General features: G+C 38.5%; 1 protein-coding gene across 1 annotated transcript; it reads right to left on the bottom strand.

The window, feature by feature from the left end:
* Positions 1-6,656: 6,656 nt before the first annotated feature.
* On the bottom strand, positions 6,657-16,584 carry LOC104597752 (uncharacterized). The gene is made up of 3 exons (XM_088891457.1): positions 15,042-16,584; positions 11,094-11,110; positions 6,657-7,685 (listed from the first exon to the last, which is right to left on the bottom strand). Exons 1-3 carry the CDS (start codon positions 16,451-16,453, stop codon positions 6,952-6,954), a joined length of 2,163 nt encoding a protein of 720 aa, XP_088747583.1. The 5' UTR covers positions 16,454-16,584; the 3' UTR covers positions 6,657-6,951.
* Positions 16,585-17,410: the final 826 nt, after the last annotated feature.

Here is a 17,410-nt window from a genome sequence, read left to right as displayed (position 1 = left end):
GGTGGTGGAGGTGGGGACTTATAGTAGGGCGGAGGTGGCGGTGGTTCATAAAACAATGGGGGGAGCTGCAAAGCTGCACAGCTGGTGGCTACCAAGCAAAATGCCACAACATACAACAGGCTTGGCCAAAGGCGTGCCATGTTGGGCAACTCAGAAAGAGCCAGCAGCCGGGCTTAATTAACCCCTTGCGCTTAGAAGGAAGTAGACCTCAAGTTGTTTAATAAACAAGATCAAAGGACTCCTTAGAGCTGACTTACAAATTGCAATGACAGACTTATGAACTATGACTCTTTCTTTATATAGTGATATTTTCAATCCCTGTAGACTGAATAATTGTTTAACAAAAATTAGTTATTTTCATACTGATCCCAACTTGTTTCTTTGATGATATTCACTGAATCTGGTATTCTGGTCTACCCCAACTACTCCATCTTAAGTTGATATTAATGCAAATTGCAGTATAAACAAACATTCTCTTTTGTAACGAATTGCCATTGGAGATTGGGCTCCTGTATCACGCGGTGAATACATGATCATCGATGCGACCCCATGTAGATATAAGTGGGACCGAGGGCTGAAATTGTGAACGAGTAAGGTGCAACTTGTTGTCCCACAAGGTGCAACTTGAGCTCTCGAACCTACTCTTTCTTTCGATTCCATTCGGAAAAGACTTGGCCTTGACAATAATATATCACACAGAAAGCTCTGTATCGGGGTAATTTGAGATCCCACCATCTCGTCTCTTAGTCCATGGACAGGTCAAGGACAGTGCCCAGAATGAATACCCTCTTCTGGTTGGCCGTGTAATTCTTATCCACTTTTTTTTCTTTCCTTCCAAATGTAGCCGCGTCCATTTGCGTTCCCAAGTCAACTTCAGGCTTCAGCCGATGGGCCAAATTTTCTCTGTGCAACAGTGAAGACCAATAATCGAAATCAACACTCTCTGGCTCCTTCAAATATGTAGGATTACAATCATGTTTCTGACCATTAGTTGATTGGTGTTAGGTTTTGGTAGACCCGACAGAACCGAATTGAACCAATCCAATTATATGGGGTCGCATTATATGTTCTAATTATAACTGGGTCTGGATTGAATTTGGTTATTATCCCGAACCAAACAAGACCTGAACCAACCATGCATGTTATGTTATGGAAGTAGTCCCAATTTTTTCAAGGTGTACTAATAATATCATATGCATTATATTGTTTAAATGTGCCAATTTATTAAATGAGTAAGTTTATTATCAAATTGCATGTCAAAATAACTGACTAAGCTGTTGATTAACTTAATAGTCCCGATTAACAATTGGGCTGGTTCTGGATCTCTTATCACAAACCCTAGAATTGTTAAACTGGCAAGCGTGAGAATGTGAGTTCAAGTCTGAGGACAGCCATTTTATGCGGAAAAAAGGAAAATAAAGAAGAAAAAAAAAACAAAAATTAGAACTATATATATCCAATCTACGCTTCCAAGACACAAGATAGATAGATCATAGATAGAATCAACATTGGGTAATGGCCTCTCTAGGGTGATCAGTCTCATAGAACCATTCAACCTAAAAGCTTGGCCCTTGAATAAATTGTTATTCTCTAATATGCTTCCTTACACGAAAGGCCATCGGGCTTAAAGTGTGAACAAGCACATGGCCATTCATAGTTTGTACTAAAACTTAATTAATTATAATAGGAAGATGGAGATCAAACACTAGACCATTTGATCAAAATAACTCTGATACCATCTCAAAGAATTATTCAACCTAAAAACTTAAATTATTAGGTGAGATCCTTGACGTGGCTGAAGGATGTCAATCAAAATTTTATTGACCTGCAGCTAAAACAATGGGGGATACATGACGTATCAAATCTGTGGCACCGAGATGAAATGGCTTTTGTTGGGCCATGTGTCACGGGATGCACTGAATCCATAGACCCCAGATCGTTCACCAACCATTGGTAGAGGTTGGTGGGTTGGGGATGGCTTCACCAACTAAATACATGCAAGACAAAGCTTGGATGTCGTTTAGTCTGCATTCCTGGAAACAAATTAAATGATATCATGCCTTTGTAGTTTTATCTCGCCCAGGCACAGTGAAATGAGAACCTATACGACTAGCTGATGATACAGGCAATATAGTAGTGTTCAGTTGCTTGACGCTTGACTTATTAGGGGTGATGAGTGCAGCAAGTGGGCTCATTAAAACAAAAGGTGGGGTTCGCTTGGTAGTTCAGTTTCAAACTTCAAATTTGGAACATAGTTGCCAGCTTTGTAGTTCGGTTCTTGATTCATTCAAACTGTAACATTGTTTGTTTTCTCGGTACAAGATGACTACTTGCTATTTATAATAATATGTTGATCAGAGACATTTCAATTTGGTTAATATATGCCCAGTATTCATATGATAAAGATTGTGTTCTTTATTAATATTGGAGGAAGGAGAAATTTGCATGATTTCTCCAAATTTGCCAGTTGTTCTTAGTAAATTAGGAATCACTACTTGAATAGCTTTTAGTTATTAGGCAGGGATAAGAATCTGGCAAACTCCTTTTCTGTATGTATGCATCATAGATGCTGAAAGTAGAATATGCATTTCTGAAGAAAATGCATACCTTTTAAAAATATGAAAAATTAAAAGTAGATTTTTCATAATAAACATATAGGCTGTGTTTGGAAATGATGCAAGTAAGTGTGAATGCAAATATGTAGAGTGTAAAACGATTCATATAAATTGTAAAGTTGGGTTAGTTTTGCACTGACAAATTTACCTTCTTACCAAACATACTTTTAGCTGTAATGGATGCAAATATGAATTTCAATAAAGCATATATATATATATATATATATATATATATTATCAAAAGCCCACTTGAATGCAAATTTAGTTCTTTTTTATCAATGTAAATATGTATTGGTCTATCATTTGGCAATGCATAAATGTAATGTTGCCAAATACATACAAAAGTGAACCAGAGTGCAAATTTATCTTGAATCGAGGTTTACACTCCATTTGCATCATTTCCAAACACAGTCATAGTATTTTTTTTTTGGTAAAAAGAAATTAACATATAGTATTTGAATTATCCAAGTTTTCAAAAAATCCATAATTAATTAATTGTTCATGACTTTTTATTTTCTAATATAAGGTCTTTTTTTGGACTTCAAACCCATTTTACACATGGAATTTTCCAGCATTATTTATGGAGATTCCTCAAACAATTTAACTAGAAGAACACCCAACTCTTTTAACTTACACTTCAAGCTCAAATTATGTCTCCCACATTCAATTGACCTCTTTAGAATCACCCAGTTCACCACATCAATACACACAATCTGATAGTGCAAGAATGCTTTGCTTATCACAACATAAAACTAACGACTACTATGCATTTATTTTGTATCCATTTAGGCTAGATAAAGCATGTAATTTTGAGAATGTACATATATAGTAAATTTGTGGAACTATAGGAAGATTCTATTCCTTTGAAGATATCTAATGTTAATCCACTGTTCTTGTCTTCATTGATTTATCACTATATATAAAAGGTTAGCCTCCCATTGCAAATTCATCATTAACTAGTAGTCTTTCTATCTCCTTTTCTTTTTCTACTTAGAAGTTCAGGTCTGCTTCTGAACAAGGGACTGGTCGTTATCCATTTGAAGTGGCCGGACATGGCTCCCCTTTGGCCTATCCTATTTTATGCCATGGCATTTTGCTTGATAGCCAGCAGGGTTGTGGCTTTGGAGATTGTGCTACCTCCCTTATTTCACAAACCACCTCCACCTTCATCCCCACCTCCACCATTCTATTTCCATTCTCCACCTCCGCCATCACCTCCCCCTTCATACTACTACAAATCCCCACCTCCACCATCCCCTTCTCCGCCACCTCCGTCTCCATCGCTTCCACCCTACTACTATAAATCTCCTCCACCACCATCTCCATCCCCACCACCACCTTCACCTCCCCCTCCATCACCTCCTCCCTATTACTATAAATCTCCTCCACCACCATCTCCATCCCCACCACCCCCTTCACCTCCCCCTCCATCACCTCCTCCTCCCTATTACTATAAATCTCCTCCACCACCACCTCCTTCACCTCCCCCTCCATCACCACCTCCACCATCTCCCTCACCTCCTCCTCCCTATTACTATAAATCTCCTCCACCACCACCTCCTTCACCTCCCCCTCCATCACCACCTCCACCATCTCCCTCACCTCCTCCTCCCTATTACTATAAATCTCCTCCACCACCATCTCCATCCCCACCACCTCCTTCACCTCCCCCTCCCTCACCACCTCCACCATCTCCATCACCTCCTCCTCCCTACTATTATAAATCTCCTCCACCACCATCTCCATCACCTCCTCCTCCATATTATTACAAATCCCCACCACCACCATCTCCATCCCCTCCACCTCCCTCACCGCCACCTCCATCACCACCTCCACCATCACCCTCACCTCCCCCTCCATACTATTACAAGTCACCACCACCACCTTCAGCTTCCCCTCCTCCATACTATAAATCACCACTTCCACCTCCACCACCCTACTACTAAAGAATCAACCTAATTGGTTGCTGCCTTTATATTACTAAAGTCTGATTTCAGTCATCACCATTTCCGCATCCTCCATGCTACTACACACCATCTCCTCCTCCTCCATATATATTTTACTGCAAATTCCTACTCTACCTTCAACTGGTCTATATATGTATATCTAATAACATGAATTTATATCCAAAGAGATGATGCATAATGCAGGATTACATCAGTTCCATTTGGAGAAGAGCCTATTTGAGAATAAAGAAGTTGTAAACGGCTTTTAAGCATAGATGATGATGTACTGGGCAAGAGAACTGATCAGGTGAAATTAAAAGGAGCTATCCAGATTCAGCCTGGAAATCATCATTTGGTTTGTTATTTTGTTTTGGTATCAGTGGTTTAGAAAATAGTTATTGTACGTCTCGCTTTTGTTTGAATGTGCATTCTACATCTTTTGAAGATGTTGGAACTAATTAATTGGAAATAAATTCTCCATTTGCAACCTCTCTCTCCTGTGGACTGCCTTTAATATAATTTCTCTTACTGCACAACATCCGACTGCGTGAAATATACTCTGAAGTTGATCAGAAACGAGAAAACAATTGGATTGCCAGCTTAGTACGTGTAACTTGTGATTATTGTGAAAATGGTTTTTGTCTTTACTTCTTTTCTTGCATGTCCAGATAGCCATTAGTTGTAGATACCATTTTTTATTTTGGAAAAAAAAATGAAAGAATTTTTGAAGCCAAATGGGACCTCCCATTAATAATTGCTATGGCTCACGGGATTTCAATTCTTGTCTAGTTTGAATGTGCCATGTCGTGTGCTGTCATGGAGATGGCATCATAATTGAAAGAACAAAAAGTTGTCATTCCATCTCCATTCTCCTTCGTTATTCATATTCTCAGCACCCAACATGCTTATTTTGGTGTATATACATATATATATATACATTTATATATCAAATATTGAACTGGATTTGGTCCAATCCGATCCAGTCCAATGTGAGTCCATTATAAATGGACCGGGTGCAATCCAATCTAATGAATGTTCAATTCAATGTCTGGACTGTTCAATCTGTTCAGATTCATTTTGATTTAGATTGTTTTCAACCCAAAACCGATTCATTGACAAATATATTCTTATCTTATATCAATGGATCTGATATCAGCTTAATCCAACCCAATCTAATATAAATTTGTTACGGACAGACCAGGTCCAATCCAATATATCTTGTTGGTCCGTTCAAATTGATTTTGGACTGGATGGGGTCCAATCCAATATACTGTCATCCGCCTTTCAGTTCTATCAAGCTTTCCCCAAGGGTTCAGACAGAAATTCGGTTGGGCTACCCACAGAACATTCCCCCTTTTGGAGTCGCAAGAATTTTTAGATAATATCAAGAAACCATTATTCAACGATTTCATCTAATAACTAGGAACTTTTTAGGTTAGAACAACTGCAAAGCCCCCCAAAACCAAGTGATATAGTGTTTGATGTTCATCGCCCTATTATAATTGACTAATTAATTAAACTTGAGCATGAGGTATGGATGTTCATCGCCCGATGTTCTTTCGAGGACTTAGGTAAGGTTGTTAGTGAATAGATTTTTATTCTCAAACATGCACCCTTGTGAAATTATTATACCTTTGCCAGGATTATTATACCGACTGGTTCCGATATTAGATCGAATTGGGTCAAAAGAATGATCAAGAGAAAAGAGTTCCCTTGTAAACGTTCTCATCAACAGCCGTCCGTGGTTCTGAGTGTGCTAGCTTCTATATATCTCTGCTTCGTATGCTAATTATCATTTAACAATTTAGTTTATTATTAATTTATTCGGGTGTATTATATATTAAATTAAGTAGGTAATCGTAGTAGCCATACACAGGCTTCTACATGGTCAACGGTCATGGCACAAATTGGACTCAATCCTAAGAAAAAAAAGTGCTAATTGGTCAATCTATCCCCTTTTCAAACCTTGACAATTATAAGGAAGAAATAAAAGCAAAGCAAATTATTAATTATATAAAGAAAAATCAACAACTCCAGCACTAAAACAAGTGTGACGTATAATTCTAGAATCATGGAAAATGAAAACATACCAAAATGACTGAAGGAGTCTGAGCTCCAATATTATTTCAATTCACTCAAAACCAAAGTTAATTACATTATGCTTTATTGTCTATATATAAATAATTCTAACTTATTTATAGTACTGTGTATGTAAAAGAACTGCAAGACAGTAATATGCTTAGAGATCCTTTATTCCTGTATCAGAGATCAGAAGGACAGGGGTCAAATGTCCTTATCCTTATTAGCTCCGACAATCATCGATCTCTCTGCAACATAGAAAATATTATAAATGAAGAATTAAACACTAGACATAGAGTTAACTATATGTCTTAGTCATCTTCGGGAGGTGGAGGAGATTTGTAGTAGTAGGTTGGTGGAGGTGGTGATTTTGATGGAGGAGGTGGAGATTTGTAATAGTAAGGAGGAGGTGGTGAAGGTGAAGGAGGTGGTGGTGATTTGTAGTAATAAGGTGGGGGAGGTGATGGGGATGGAGGAGGTGGGGACTTGTAGTAGTATGGAGGGGGAGGTGATGGGGATGGAGGAGGTGGGGACTTGTAGTAGTATGGAGGGGGAGGGGATGGTGAAGGTGGAGGTGGAGATTTGTAGTAATACGGTGGAGGAGGAGATGGCGATGGCGGAGGAGGCGACTTGTAGTAGTATGGAGGCGGTGGAGATGGTGAAGGTGGAGGTGGTGACTTGTAGTGATATGGGGGAGGTGGTGAGGGTGAAGGTGGTGGGGGTGACTTATAATGGTATGGAGGGGGAGGTGATGGGAATGGAGGAGGTGGAGACTTATAATAGTAGGGAGGAGGAGGCGACGGAGATGGCGGAGGGGGTGACTTGTAATGGTAGTGAGGAGGTGGTGGAGACTTGTAGTAGTAGGGAGGAGGTGGAGATGGAGATGGTGGTGGTGGGGACTTGTACTCATAAGGCTCATCGTCTGCAGCGACGCTAGTGACTACCAAGCCAAACACCAAGGAATACAATAAACTAGGCCAAAGCTGGGCCATGGCTGGCAACTGAAAATGCCAAAATGGCCACCAGGCCAAGAACCACAAGTCCCCTGTTCAGGGAAAACAAGAGCTGAACCGAACTCCTTTAGTAGAGAAGATCAGAAAACTGCTTAATGATGACTTGAAATGAGGGATATGTGCTAGCCCTTTATATAGTGATCTCTTCAGTCAGTCATTATAGAAAAGAACACAATTTTTAATTAATATTTGACCTTTCCAAACTTACCTAATCTATGTATTGTTATAATCTAGAATCTCATTTCTTTCAACAGCTTGAAAATGGGACACCCACCTTTCTGTAGTTACATGCATTTTATTCACGTCGGTCGGTCCATGAACGAACAAGTCAAGCTTCAAGAAAAATGGAGTCAGAGAAAGAAAAATGGTGCCCGAGAAGAACTGGTTTTGGTTGATGTATGAATTTGGTATATCTGATTATCTCTCTTTTCCCAGTCTCTCACCGCGTCCAATCGCCCAGCATTTGGTCAATTCGGGCAACAGTCAGAAGTTTCTGCACATCTATATGGCAATTGGCAAAGGCCACCCTTGTTCGGCCTGCAAATCAATTAACTTAAGCAATCGGTTTCGTTTCATCCATGAATCGTTACTTTGCCGAAAACCGTTGATTTTGTCAATAATTCATTAATTCGACCACTTGAAGTCTTGAATCATCAACCCGATTCGAATAATGTCTTTTAGCCAATTTTTATTTTTTTATTGTAGCTGATCATTCATTCAAACAGGATGGTCAAACCATTAAACCAAAGCGATTCCGATTCCAACGTTGATGAACCTACCAAGATAGGGCTGGGTTCAAGTGTCGATGGCATTCGTTATTCTTAGAGGTGTCAATGGTATTTGAAAATCCGATTTCGAATTTGAGATTCAACATAATCGAATCGAATTTGGATATAATCTGATTCGATTCGATAAATATCTGAATTCAACTGATTATTTAATTCTTATATATAATATATAAAATTTTTAAATGTTTTATATAATGTATACATATATTAATTAAATTATATAAATAAAATATTTATTAATTACCTAAAATAATTAATTAGTTGAATTCGAATTGAATCGAATATTCGAATATTTAATCACATTCAAATTAAAATATTAATTTTTGATATCCGTCGAATTTCAAATCAAAATCGGATATCAATTTTTTTTAATCGGATTTGAATTTGAATATTACCTTATCCCATTCGAATTCGGTTAGTTATTCCTCGATAAATTGGCTCTTGACTTGGCTTAATTTGCTCTATGTTTTGATGTTTAGGAGGCATTTAAGCCCAAACAAACAACCCATGATGTGTAGGCCTGGGAAATTCACTATTTGCTTTCAAAGCATTATGGGTCTGGTCTACAATAAAAATATCATTTTTTAATTGTCTCATGCTTACAGGGAAATGAATTAACAAGGCTGGGGATGCTTTAGCTAACATGGCATAGAAGACGGTCATTTGAGATTCTATATATAACAGCAGATTGGACTTAAGGCAACACGTCAAAAGGATTCTTAGAATCAGGTTTTGAATTTGATCCTCTTTTTGTTTTATATTCTGGGAGGGGTAGAGTTAGTGAGGGTCTGGGGCAAGGTGGGATATATCCTTCCTATATACTTTTTTTTTTCTTTTTTTCTTTTTTTTTTTTTATTGATGCGGGTTATAATAAAATACTAAGATGGTCCACCTGGAGTAAATTTTGAAAAAAAAAAAAAACTAAAATCTAATGAAAATCAAATTTAAGAAAAGTAATAAGAAACAGAGCCTACCCTTTGCCTTGCCACATTTTGAGTCCTGATGCATATAGGAACGTTTCACATATCTGATTTTTTTTTCAATGTATTTTGAAGCAGTCATTTACTTATTTTAATAGTAAATTTTCAAATTGACAAGTATGTCAAGTCTGAAAACTAAGTGGATTGCAATTCACCTCAGAAATCTGAATTGCAGCTCCCTCCTTGTCTGCTAGTAGCCCTCCTATAAATTGCATCCTGTTTGTAAATTTGACATCAATCCATAGGCAGGATTTAATCCGCCCTAAAAATTTTAGCTCCACCCTAAGGGTGGACTGAACTATGAAAACCCCAATTGTCAAAGGTTAGGACCATCTCCAACCTACCCCTCTAAAGACTCCATGTATTTGGGATCAATATTGAGTAATGGCCTTTTTTCAACAGAAAATAAGCTAGTGTGGGGCTTTGGCAATTCCTTGATCCCAAGTCAAAAAGGTTCAACTAGAAAAAAGGGTTTCTAGTCGGGTCAAAATACGGGAGCTCTCCAATGAAGTTCAATTATTTTAATATGGCAGGCTTCAAAAAAATTATTTTAATATGACAAATATTTTATTTCTTTTTATTTTTTGTTTATTTTATCAATGTTTTAAAAATGATCCAGAACCGGAACAGTTTTGGCCACTGGTTTCTGGGTTAGTAGTTTGATCATCTAGTTTGAATGGATGGGCCGTTCTGACAAAAAATAAAAAAAAAATAATTAAAATAAAAAACAGCCAAAAACTGTTGCGCAGGTCGAATGGGTCAATGGTTTGATTGCCCAGGTCAACGGGTCATTGACCAATTCAACAGTTTTTTTTGTCAAAGATTGGGTTTGGGATAAAACTGAACCAATTGCATGGATGGTTCCCGGTTTGACCGTCTAGGTCAATGGTGATTCGAAAACATTGTATTTTATTAATCACATCTCCATGGGCACTAAAAGTTTTATATGAGAAAGGAGAAGAGACTGTGGTTGTGGGCTGAGAAAGAAAAAACGAAAGAAGAAGAAAAGAAAGGAAGGAGAGAAATGAGAGAGGAAAAAAAGAAAAGGAGAGAAATGAAAGGAAGGAAGGAAGGAGGGAAGGAGGGAAGAAGGAAGAGGAGGATTTAACGCTCACTGGCGACGGCAAGGCAGCAGCAACAGATCAGATCTTAAATCTAAGATCTGATAACTGAGGTTGATTTCTCTCCAACCTCTGCAATCTTCTCCTTCTTCTTCTTCTTTCTCTCCCTCTCTCTGCTGGATCTCAAATCTGAGTTCGTGTCTCAGTTTTTCCTTCTTTATCCTCTACAACTTTCTTAAACCACGAACTGCTGTTTGGGTTGAACGAATTCACGGTTCAACCACCCGGGTCAATGGTTTTCTGACCAAATCAACAGTTTTTGACCCAGAAACAAGTTAAAGGTGAAATAGAATCGATTGCCTGAACAGTTTCAAGGCTGAATGGTCTGGCCGTTATTAACGATAGTTCAAAAACATTGATTTATATCAAAAGAGACAAATGGTTATAAAAGATGCATTGGGCTAATGATTATAAGCTAATAAATGTAGATAAGAGGTTACGAGTTTAAAGCCTTTTATTCTCATTTTAAGTTTCTAGATAGCCATAACCATGCGAGTTATAGAAAACCAGTTGAATTGTTCAAACCCGACCAGTTTTTGTTAATCCCATACCTGAAACCTCCTGTACACTACAGAAGCAGAAAAAAAAGGGCAAGACACTTGATTGGCACTTTTATCATAAGATTAAAGAACTCAGAATGACCCAGCTTGGCAGAGGTTCGATGTGATCTCTAGCTTATTTTCTTCCAAGTTTGATTGTAGAGTTGGTGTATTTCGCTCTAGATCGAGTAGGACCGCTTATTTATAAATGTGGACTCCATCCAACGTTAAAATATATTACTGTTAGAGCAACCCCAACGGTAACAAGAAAAATTTGGATTTAGTCTCACATGGACCAATTCAGCTCGTTAGGTCAGGGACAAGTGTCCCATTAGCTAGGATTATATGTCATAGATTTCTCAACTAACTAGCCAAACTATTAGCCACACCAAGCATGTGTTATGCTGACATGGCAATGGTTTGTTCAATGTAAACAAGTGTAAAACATGCAGCAAACTGATAGCAGAAACATAGAATATTGGTGGTAGAGGTAATGGAGATGGTGGTGGAGTTTTAGTGGTATGGTGAAGGGGCAATGGTGATGGAGGAGGTGGAGACTTATAATAATGGTTTTCAAAATTAGATCGAACCGGAAAACCGGGAATCAGTCAGGTGATTGGTTCCATTTTCCCCAAAAACTGGATTTTTTTTTAAAACTGTTGATTTTGGTCAGCGAACTGCTGGATTGGGCAGTTAACTGTTCGAACAGTTTTGACCATTTTTTATTTTTTTACATTTTTTGTTAGAATGGGCTGAACGTTCAATTCGAACGATCAGACTGTTCAACCCGGTAACTAAACCCCTGATCGGTTCAGTCACCGGGTCAGTTTTGAAAACCATGCTTATAATAGTAGAGTGGAGGTAGGAATTTATAATAGTATGGTGGTGGAGACGGGGTGGCAGTGAACTTTTTGATAACAGCTGAAGTTGCTGAATTGAAAGACTTATTGCTTTGACATTTAATTGTTACAATAACTAAATAATAAAATTTGTAAGGGCGTAGTGATCTGCACAATTTCAGTTTAAAGAGCCAACAGCCTTCTTAAAAACTTATTCACTAGTAATAGACAAAACAATAAGCTTTTCAGTTCAGCATTTTCAGATGTTATCGAACAGCCCTTGATGAAAATAAGAAATATGAAGTCTGAACCTGTCTTTTAATATTATAATCTAAAGCCTACATTACATTATTCGGTGGTTGATATTGAGATACTACAATTAATCCTCAAATTCATGATTATTAGGGGTGTTAATTGGACTGGATTTGATCCAATCTGATCCAGTCCAATGTGAGTCTATTATAAACGGGTCAGTCCAATTCAATGTCTGGACCATCCAATTTGTTTAAATTTGTTTTGATTTAGATTGATTTCAACTCAAACCTGGTCCATTAATACTTGTATTTTTATCTTATATCAATAGATCAGATATTGGCTTAATCCAATCCAATCCAATATAAATTATTACGGACGGATTAGGTCTAATCCAATCTAATAAATATTTTGAACTGGATTGATCCAATCTAATATGTCTTGTTGACCCGTCCAATCTGTCTAAATTGATTTTGAACTAAAAGGGTCCAATCCAAAATCGGTCCATACCCTTATTACATGTATCGTTATCATATGACTCTTATGCCAAGAACAAAGTCAAGAAGATGTGTTGAAATTACAATTAAAGTCAGGAGGTATGAATGAATTAGAGATTTGTCTCATCTTCTTTTGTGTTACAAGCAATAATCAGATTTGATGTCATCAAATTGGAGCAATCATCGTGTTGATTTCTTCCATCAAATTGGAGCAATAATCATGATGACGATGATGATGACCATAATAAAGTTTGGCATTGAAAATTAAGACCATGCTTCAATGAATACTTCCTTACTCTAACTGGGATGAGGTATGAGGTCTTCCTCTTCTATTACCATTGTATTTCATTCATGTATGAATGATCTAGACCCACAATCAATTGGGTGATTGGGCCTCATCTAGACATCTAGAGGTGGAGATAGATAATAATCATGGGCCATCCAGCCCATTGAGCCCAACAGGGATTAATCTAGGCTTAGCAAACTAAGGCTCAGATTACTTGCGGTGCAAATTTCAACCGGATGTAAATTTTATACTTATGCGTAATATTGTAATAAGTGTAAATTTTGTATCCCAAATACTGATGTTAAATTTGCATCACATTCATCCTAGTCCGTGATTTCCCATTTTCAGTCTCCTTCGTATAAAGTGGGGACTACGTCATTTTACTTCACATGCTGCATTTGTTTGCATTGCAAATCTGAACTGCATATAAATGCACCCAGTTCAGTTTTGCATCTGTTTGTTTGTGACTATAATTTGCATTTCTATCTGGTGAAAAATGTGCATTTTTTGTCTCATTTAATTTGCATCCATTAAATGATGCAATTACACCACTTCGTCCTACTTCAATTTCTCTTTCAGATAAAGCGGGACAATTTGCTTCCTATCTTACTTTTCACAACTAAATAACCTTTCTCCATTTCTGCGGCCTAATTTCTTTCTTTCTTTTTTTTGGTATTTGGTGATACTTAACACAAATAACCTCCTCAAAATCAGTGGTTTGCAGGAATTGAATCTGCGTCTATGCTGGAACAAACCAGCTAGCATGCCAGTCGAGCCACCCTTCAGTGGAAAAACTTTAACTGTTGGGGGCCAACAGCCTATGCTGTTGAGAGAATTTCTGGGAATGTTTGCTACCATGAGAATGGATAAATTAGTAATTACATCTTAATTTATTTTAACTAAAAACCAAAGCATAGGTGTGAATAAGTGCCCAGCCCAGAAACTGCCTCAACAGCCTATGCTGTTGGGCTCCAACAGCCAAAGTTTATCCCCCTTCAGTTGGTGTCTCATTTCTCTTTCATATAAATTGGAGGCCACGTCATTTTATTCTCTATTTTACTTCTTACAAACAAATAGAACAAGGTTAAGTCCAAAGCAAAAGTCCATTTGCACTTTTATACATTTATGCCAATGCAAAAGAAACTAAACAAAGCCAGGATTTACACTCACAAACAAACTAAACAAAGTTAGTCCATTTGCACCCCCATCTATTGATGCCAGTGTAAATTGCATGTGCCCTACATTCTGGATTTGATCTTACCAATAGCATCACTAATCACGTTCTTAATTTTTTTTGGGTATTAAGTTCTTAATTTATTGAATGGAATGCTTTGGACTGATAACCCAATCTCTCTGTTTATATATGATTTCAACCATGGCAATTATTAGTGCCTAAATAATAATTTGAACTCTACTTGTTATACCAACCATGCATGGCAATTATTCGTGAGACTTGAATCAACGAAAGGTTTAGTCAAAAAGTTAAAATACTCTCAACCAATTGTAGTAACAAATTACTTGTTTATGACGACATTGTTTGCCTCGGTAGAATTACATTTGGCATCTCTATTTTGAAGAAAGCTGATTTGCACATAATTGATTGGCAGGCAATTCAAACTTTTCCATAGTTAATTTAGAATTTAGTTCAATTTATATGATGAGGGCAAAAAAAAAAAAAAAACATAATGAATGTTCTATGTAAGCTACCATAGCCACGATAGGAAAGTGCGCATAGTTTTCTGCTATACTTAATTATTCATTGGGAAAGATTACAGAATGTGTGTTACATAAATAGAAATGCTAACCATCACAGCTAGCAGTGTTACTGCTTTTATTCCCAGACCTAGCTTTTATTCATAACAAAATGGATAACTGCTTGAAATATCCATTATTATTCTCACTAGTCTTCCATAAGCTGCACGAAATATATATGGAACATGTGGGATAGCAAATGCTTAAGTATAAAAGGTAACCTAACATGAATCAAAGAGAGGCATATCATGCCTAGTAGACTTTAGGAGGTGGAGGGGAAGCATAATAGTACACATGAGGAGGAGGTGGTGATGGTGATGGTGGAGGGGGAGACTAGTAATAGTATGGAGGTGGAGGTGATGGAGAGGGAGGAGGTGGTGATTTGTAATAATAAGGAGGTGGAGGAGATGGGGATGGAGGAGGTGGTGACTTATAATAGTAAGGGGGAGGAGGTGATGGGGAAGGTGGTGGTGGGGATTTGTAATAATAAGGAGGAGGAGGTGATGGGGATGGAGGAGGTGGTGACTTATAGTAGTATGGAGGAGGTGGGGATGGTGATGGAGGAGGTGGTGATTTGTAATGGTATGGAGGAGGAGGAGATGGTGAAGGTGGAGGAGGTGACTTGTAGTAATAAGGAGGGGGAGGAGAGGGTGATGGTGGTGGAGGAGACTTGTAATGGTATGGAGGAGGGGGTGATTTTACTGGCGGAGGTGGTGATTTGTAGTAATATGGGGGAGGAGGGGATTTTGTAGGTGGAGGTGGTGATTTGTAGTAATATGGGGGAGGAGGAGATTTTGCAGGTGGAGGTGGTGACTTATAGTAATAAGGTGGCGGAGGTGATTTTGTAGGTGGAGGCGGTGATTTGTAGTAATATGGGGGAGGAGGAGATTTTGCAGGTGGAGGTGGTGACTTATAGTAATAAGGTGGCGGAGGTGATTTTACGGGTGGAGGCGGTGATTTGTAGTAATATGGGGGAGGAGGAGATTTTACAGGTGGAGGTGGTGATTTATAGTAATAAGGTGGCGGAGGTGATTTTACGGGTGGAGGTGGTGATTTGTAGTAATATGGGGGAGGAGGGGATTTTGTAGGTGGAGGAGGTGACTTATAGTAATAAGGAGGAGGAGGGGAGGGTGATGGAGGTGGAGGTGACTTGTAATAGTATGGAGGGGGAGGGGATTTTGCAGGTGGAGGTGGTGATTTGTAGTGGTAAGGAGGTGGAGGAGATGGGGATGGTGGTGGTGGGGATTTGTAGTAATACGGGGGAGGAGGGGAAGGTGATGGAGGCGGAGGAGACTTATAATAGTATGGAGGAGGAGGTGACTTTACTGGAGGAGGTGGTGATTTGTAGTAGTAAGGCGGAGGGGGTGATGGTGATGGTGGAGGTGGGGACTTGTAGTAGTATGGAGGAGGTGGTGATGGTGAGGGTGGAGGGGGTGATTTATAATAGTATGGAGGGGGAGGTGATGGAGATGGAGGAGGAGGAGACTTGTAATGATAAGGAGGAGGGGGTGAAGGTGATGGTGGAGGTGGTGATTTGTAGTAATAAGGTGGAGGTGGGGATGGAGATGGTGGTGGAGGAGACCTGTAGTGGTACGGCGATGGCGGTGGGGGTGACTTATAGTAGTATGGTGGTGGTGGAGGATAAAGCGGAGGTGGAGAAGAATAGGAGTAAGGCTCCGCCGCAACGCAGGTGGCTACCAAGCAAACTGCCAAGGCAGAAAGTAGGCTAGGCCATGGCCGCCCCATGTCAGGCAACTTGAAATAGCCACGGGGCCAATAACCACCACAGCTCCCCAATTCAGGGAGAGAGATGAAACTGATGAACTCCTGTTGTAGAGGGAAGATGGAAGGACTACTTTCTGATGACTTGAAACGGGATGGTAGCCCCTTTATATAGTGATCCTTTGAACTGTACAAACAAGTAGATGCATTTGTTTAGTGAAAAATAAGAAGTTTGAAGTCTGAAGTCTTCTTATAATATTATAATCTAAAATCTCCAATCTCCAATCTCCATTGCATTGAATAGCTTGATGTAGCTATGCCACCCTCCACAAATTCATTTGTCATTTTCACCTCTCTTGTGCCAATGAACAAAGTCAAGAAGGATATATATGTTCAAACTACTAGGTTTTGGTAGGTATGAGTAGGGCTAAGTCTTATTATTTTTTTTTTCCCTCTTTAACCGCGTATATTGTGACTGTATCTCGCTCTACAGAGTACGGAAAATGTCTTTTGCTTGACACCCTCTGAAGATTGAAAGTATAATTGGTATTGGTAGATGCCATTGACCGAATAAGGTTAGTGGGCTCCATCTTAAAGGCCTGATCTGATGCCATCAAATTAGGAGCACTGGACCACGTTGAGTAGTTGGCTTCTTAAATGAATGAATGGCGTTTGTGTTATAATTATCATTATATAAATGATAATAGATCAATTCAAATATCCAGTTAAACATTATATTTGTTATGAGTTTTTATTATATGAACGAATGAATGAATCAATGATTGAATGTGAGAGAGAGATTTGTTAAATGTGGATGTGGATTGATCATTTGGCATGGCTTCGATTATATGGAGGTGTGGGATCAAATTCGTACAAGTGAAAGCTCTCATTGGCAAGGTCAGTGAACTTTAGGGAATTAGGCTCAGTTTTGAAAGAGTATAAATGTAAATATGTACAGCATAAATAAATGTAAAATAATAT

The sequence above is a fragment of the Nelumbo nucifera genome, chromosome 7 (genome assembly GCF_055504915.1).
Source record: "Nelumbo nucifera cultivar China Antique chromosome 7, China Antique-T2T, whole genome shotgun sequence".
Taxonomy (NCBI): Eukaryota; Viridiplantae; Streptophyta; class Magnoliopsida; order Proteales; family Nelumbonaceae; genus Nelumbo; species Nelumbo nucifera.
This window is presented reverse-complemented; position numbering and strand designations above follow the sequence as displayed.

Bases quoted from the DNA above. Each gene is read 5' to 3' on its own strand.
- LOC104597752 (XM_088891457.1), bottom strand. From the start codon at position 16,453: ATGGGGCGGCCATGGCCTAGCCTACTTTCTGCCTTGGCAGTTTGCTTG.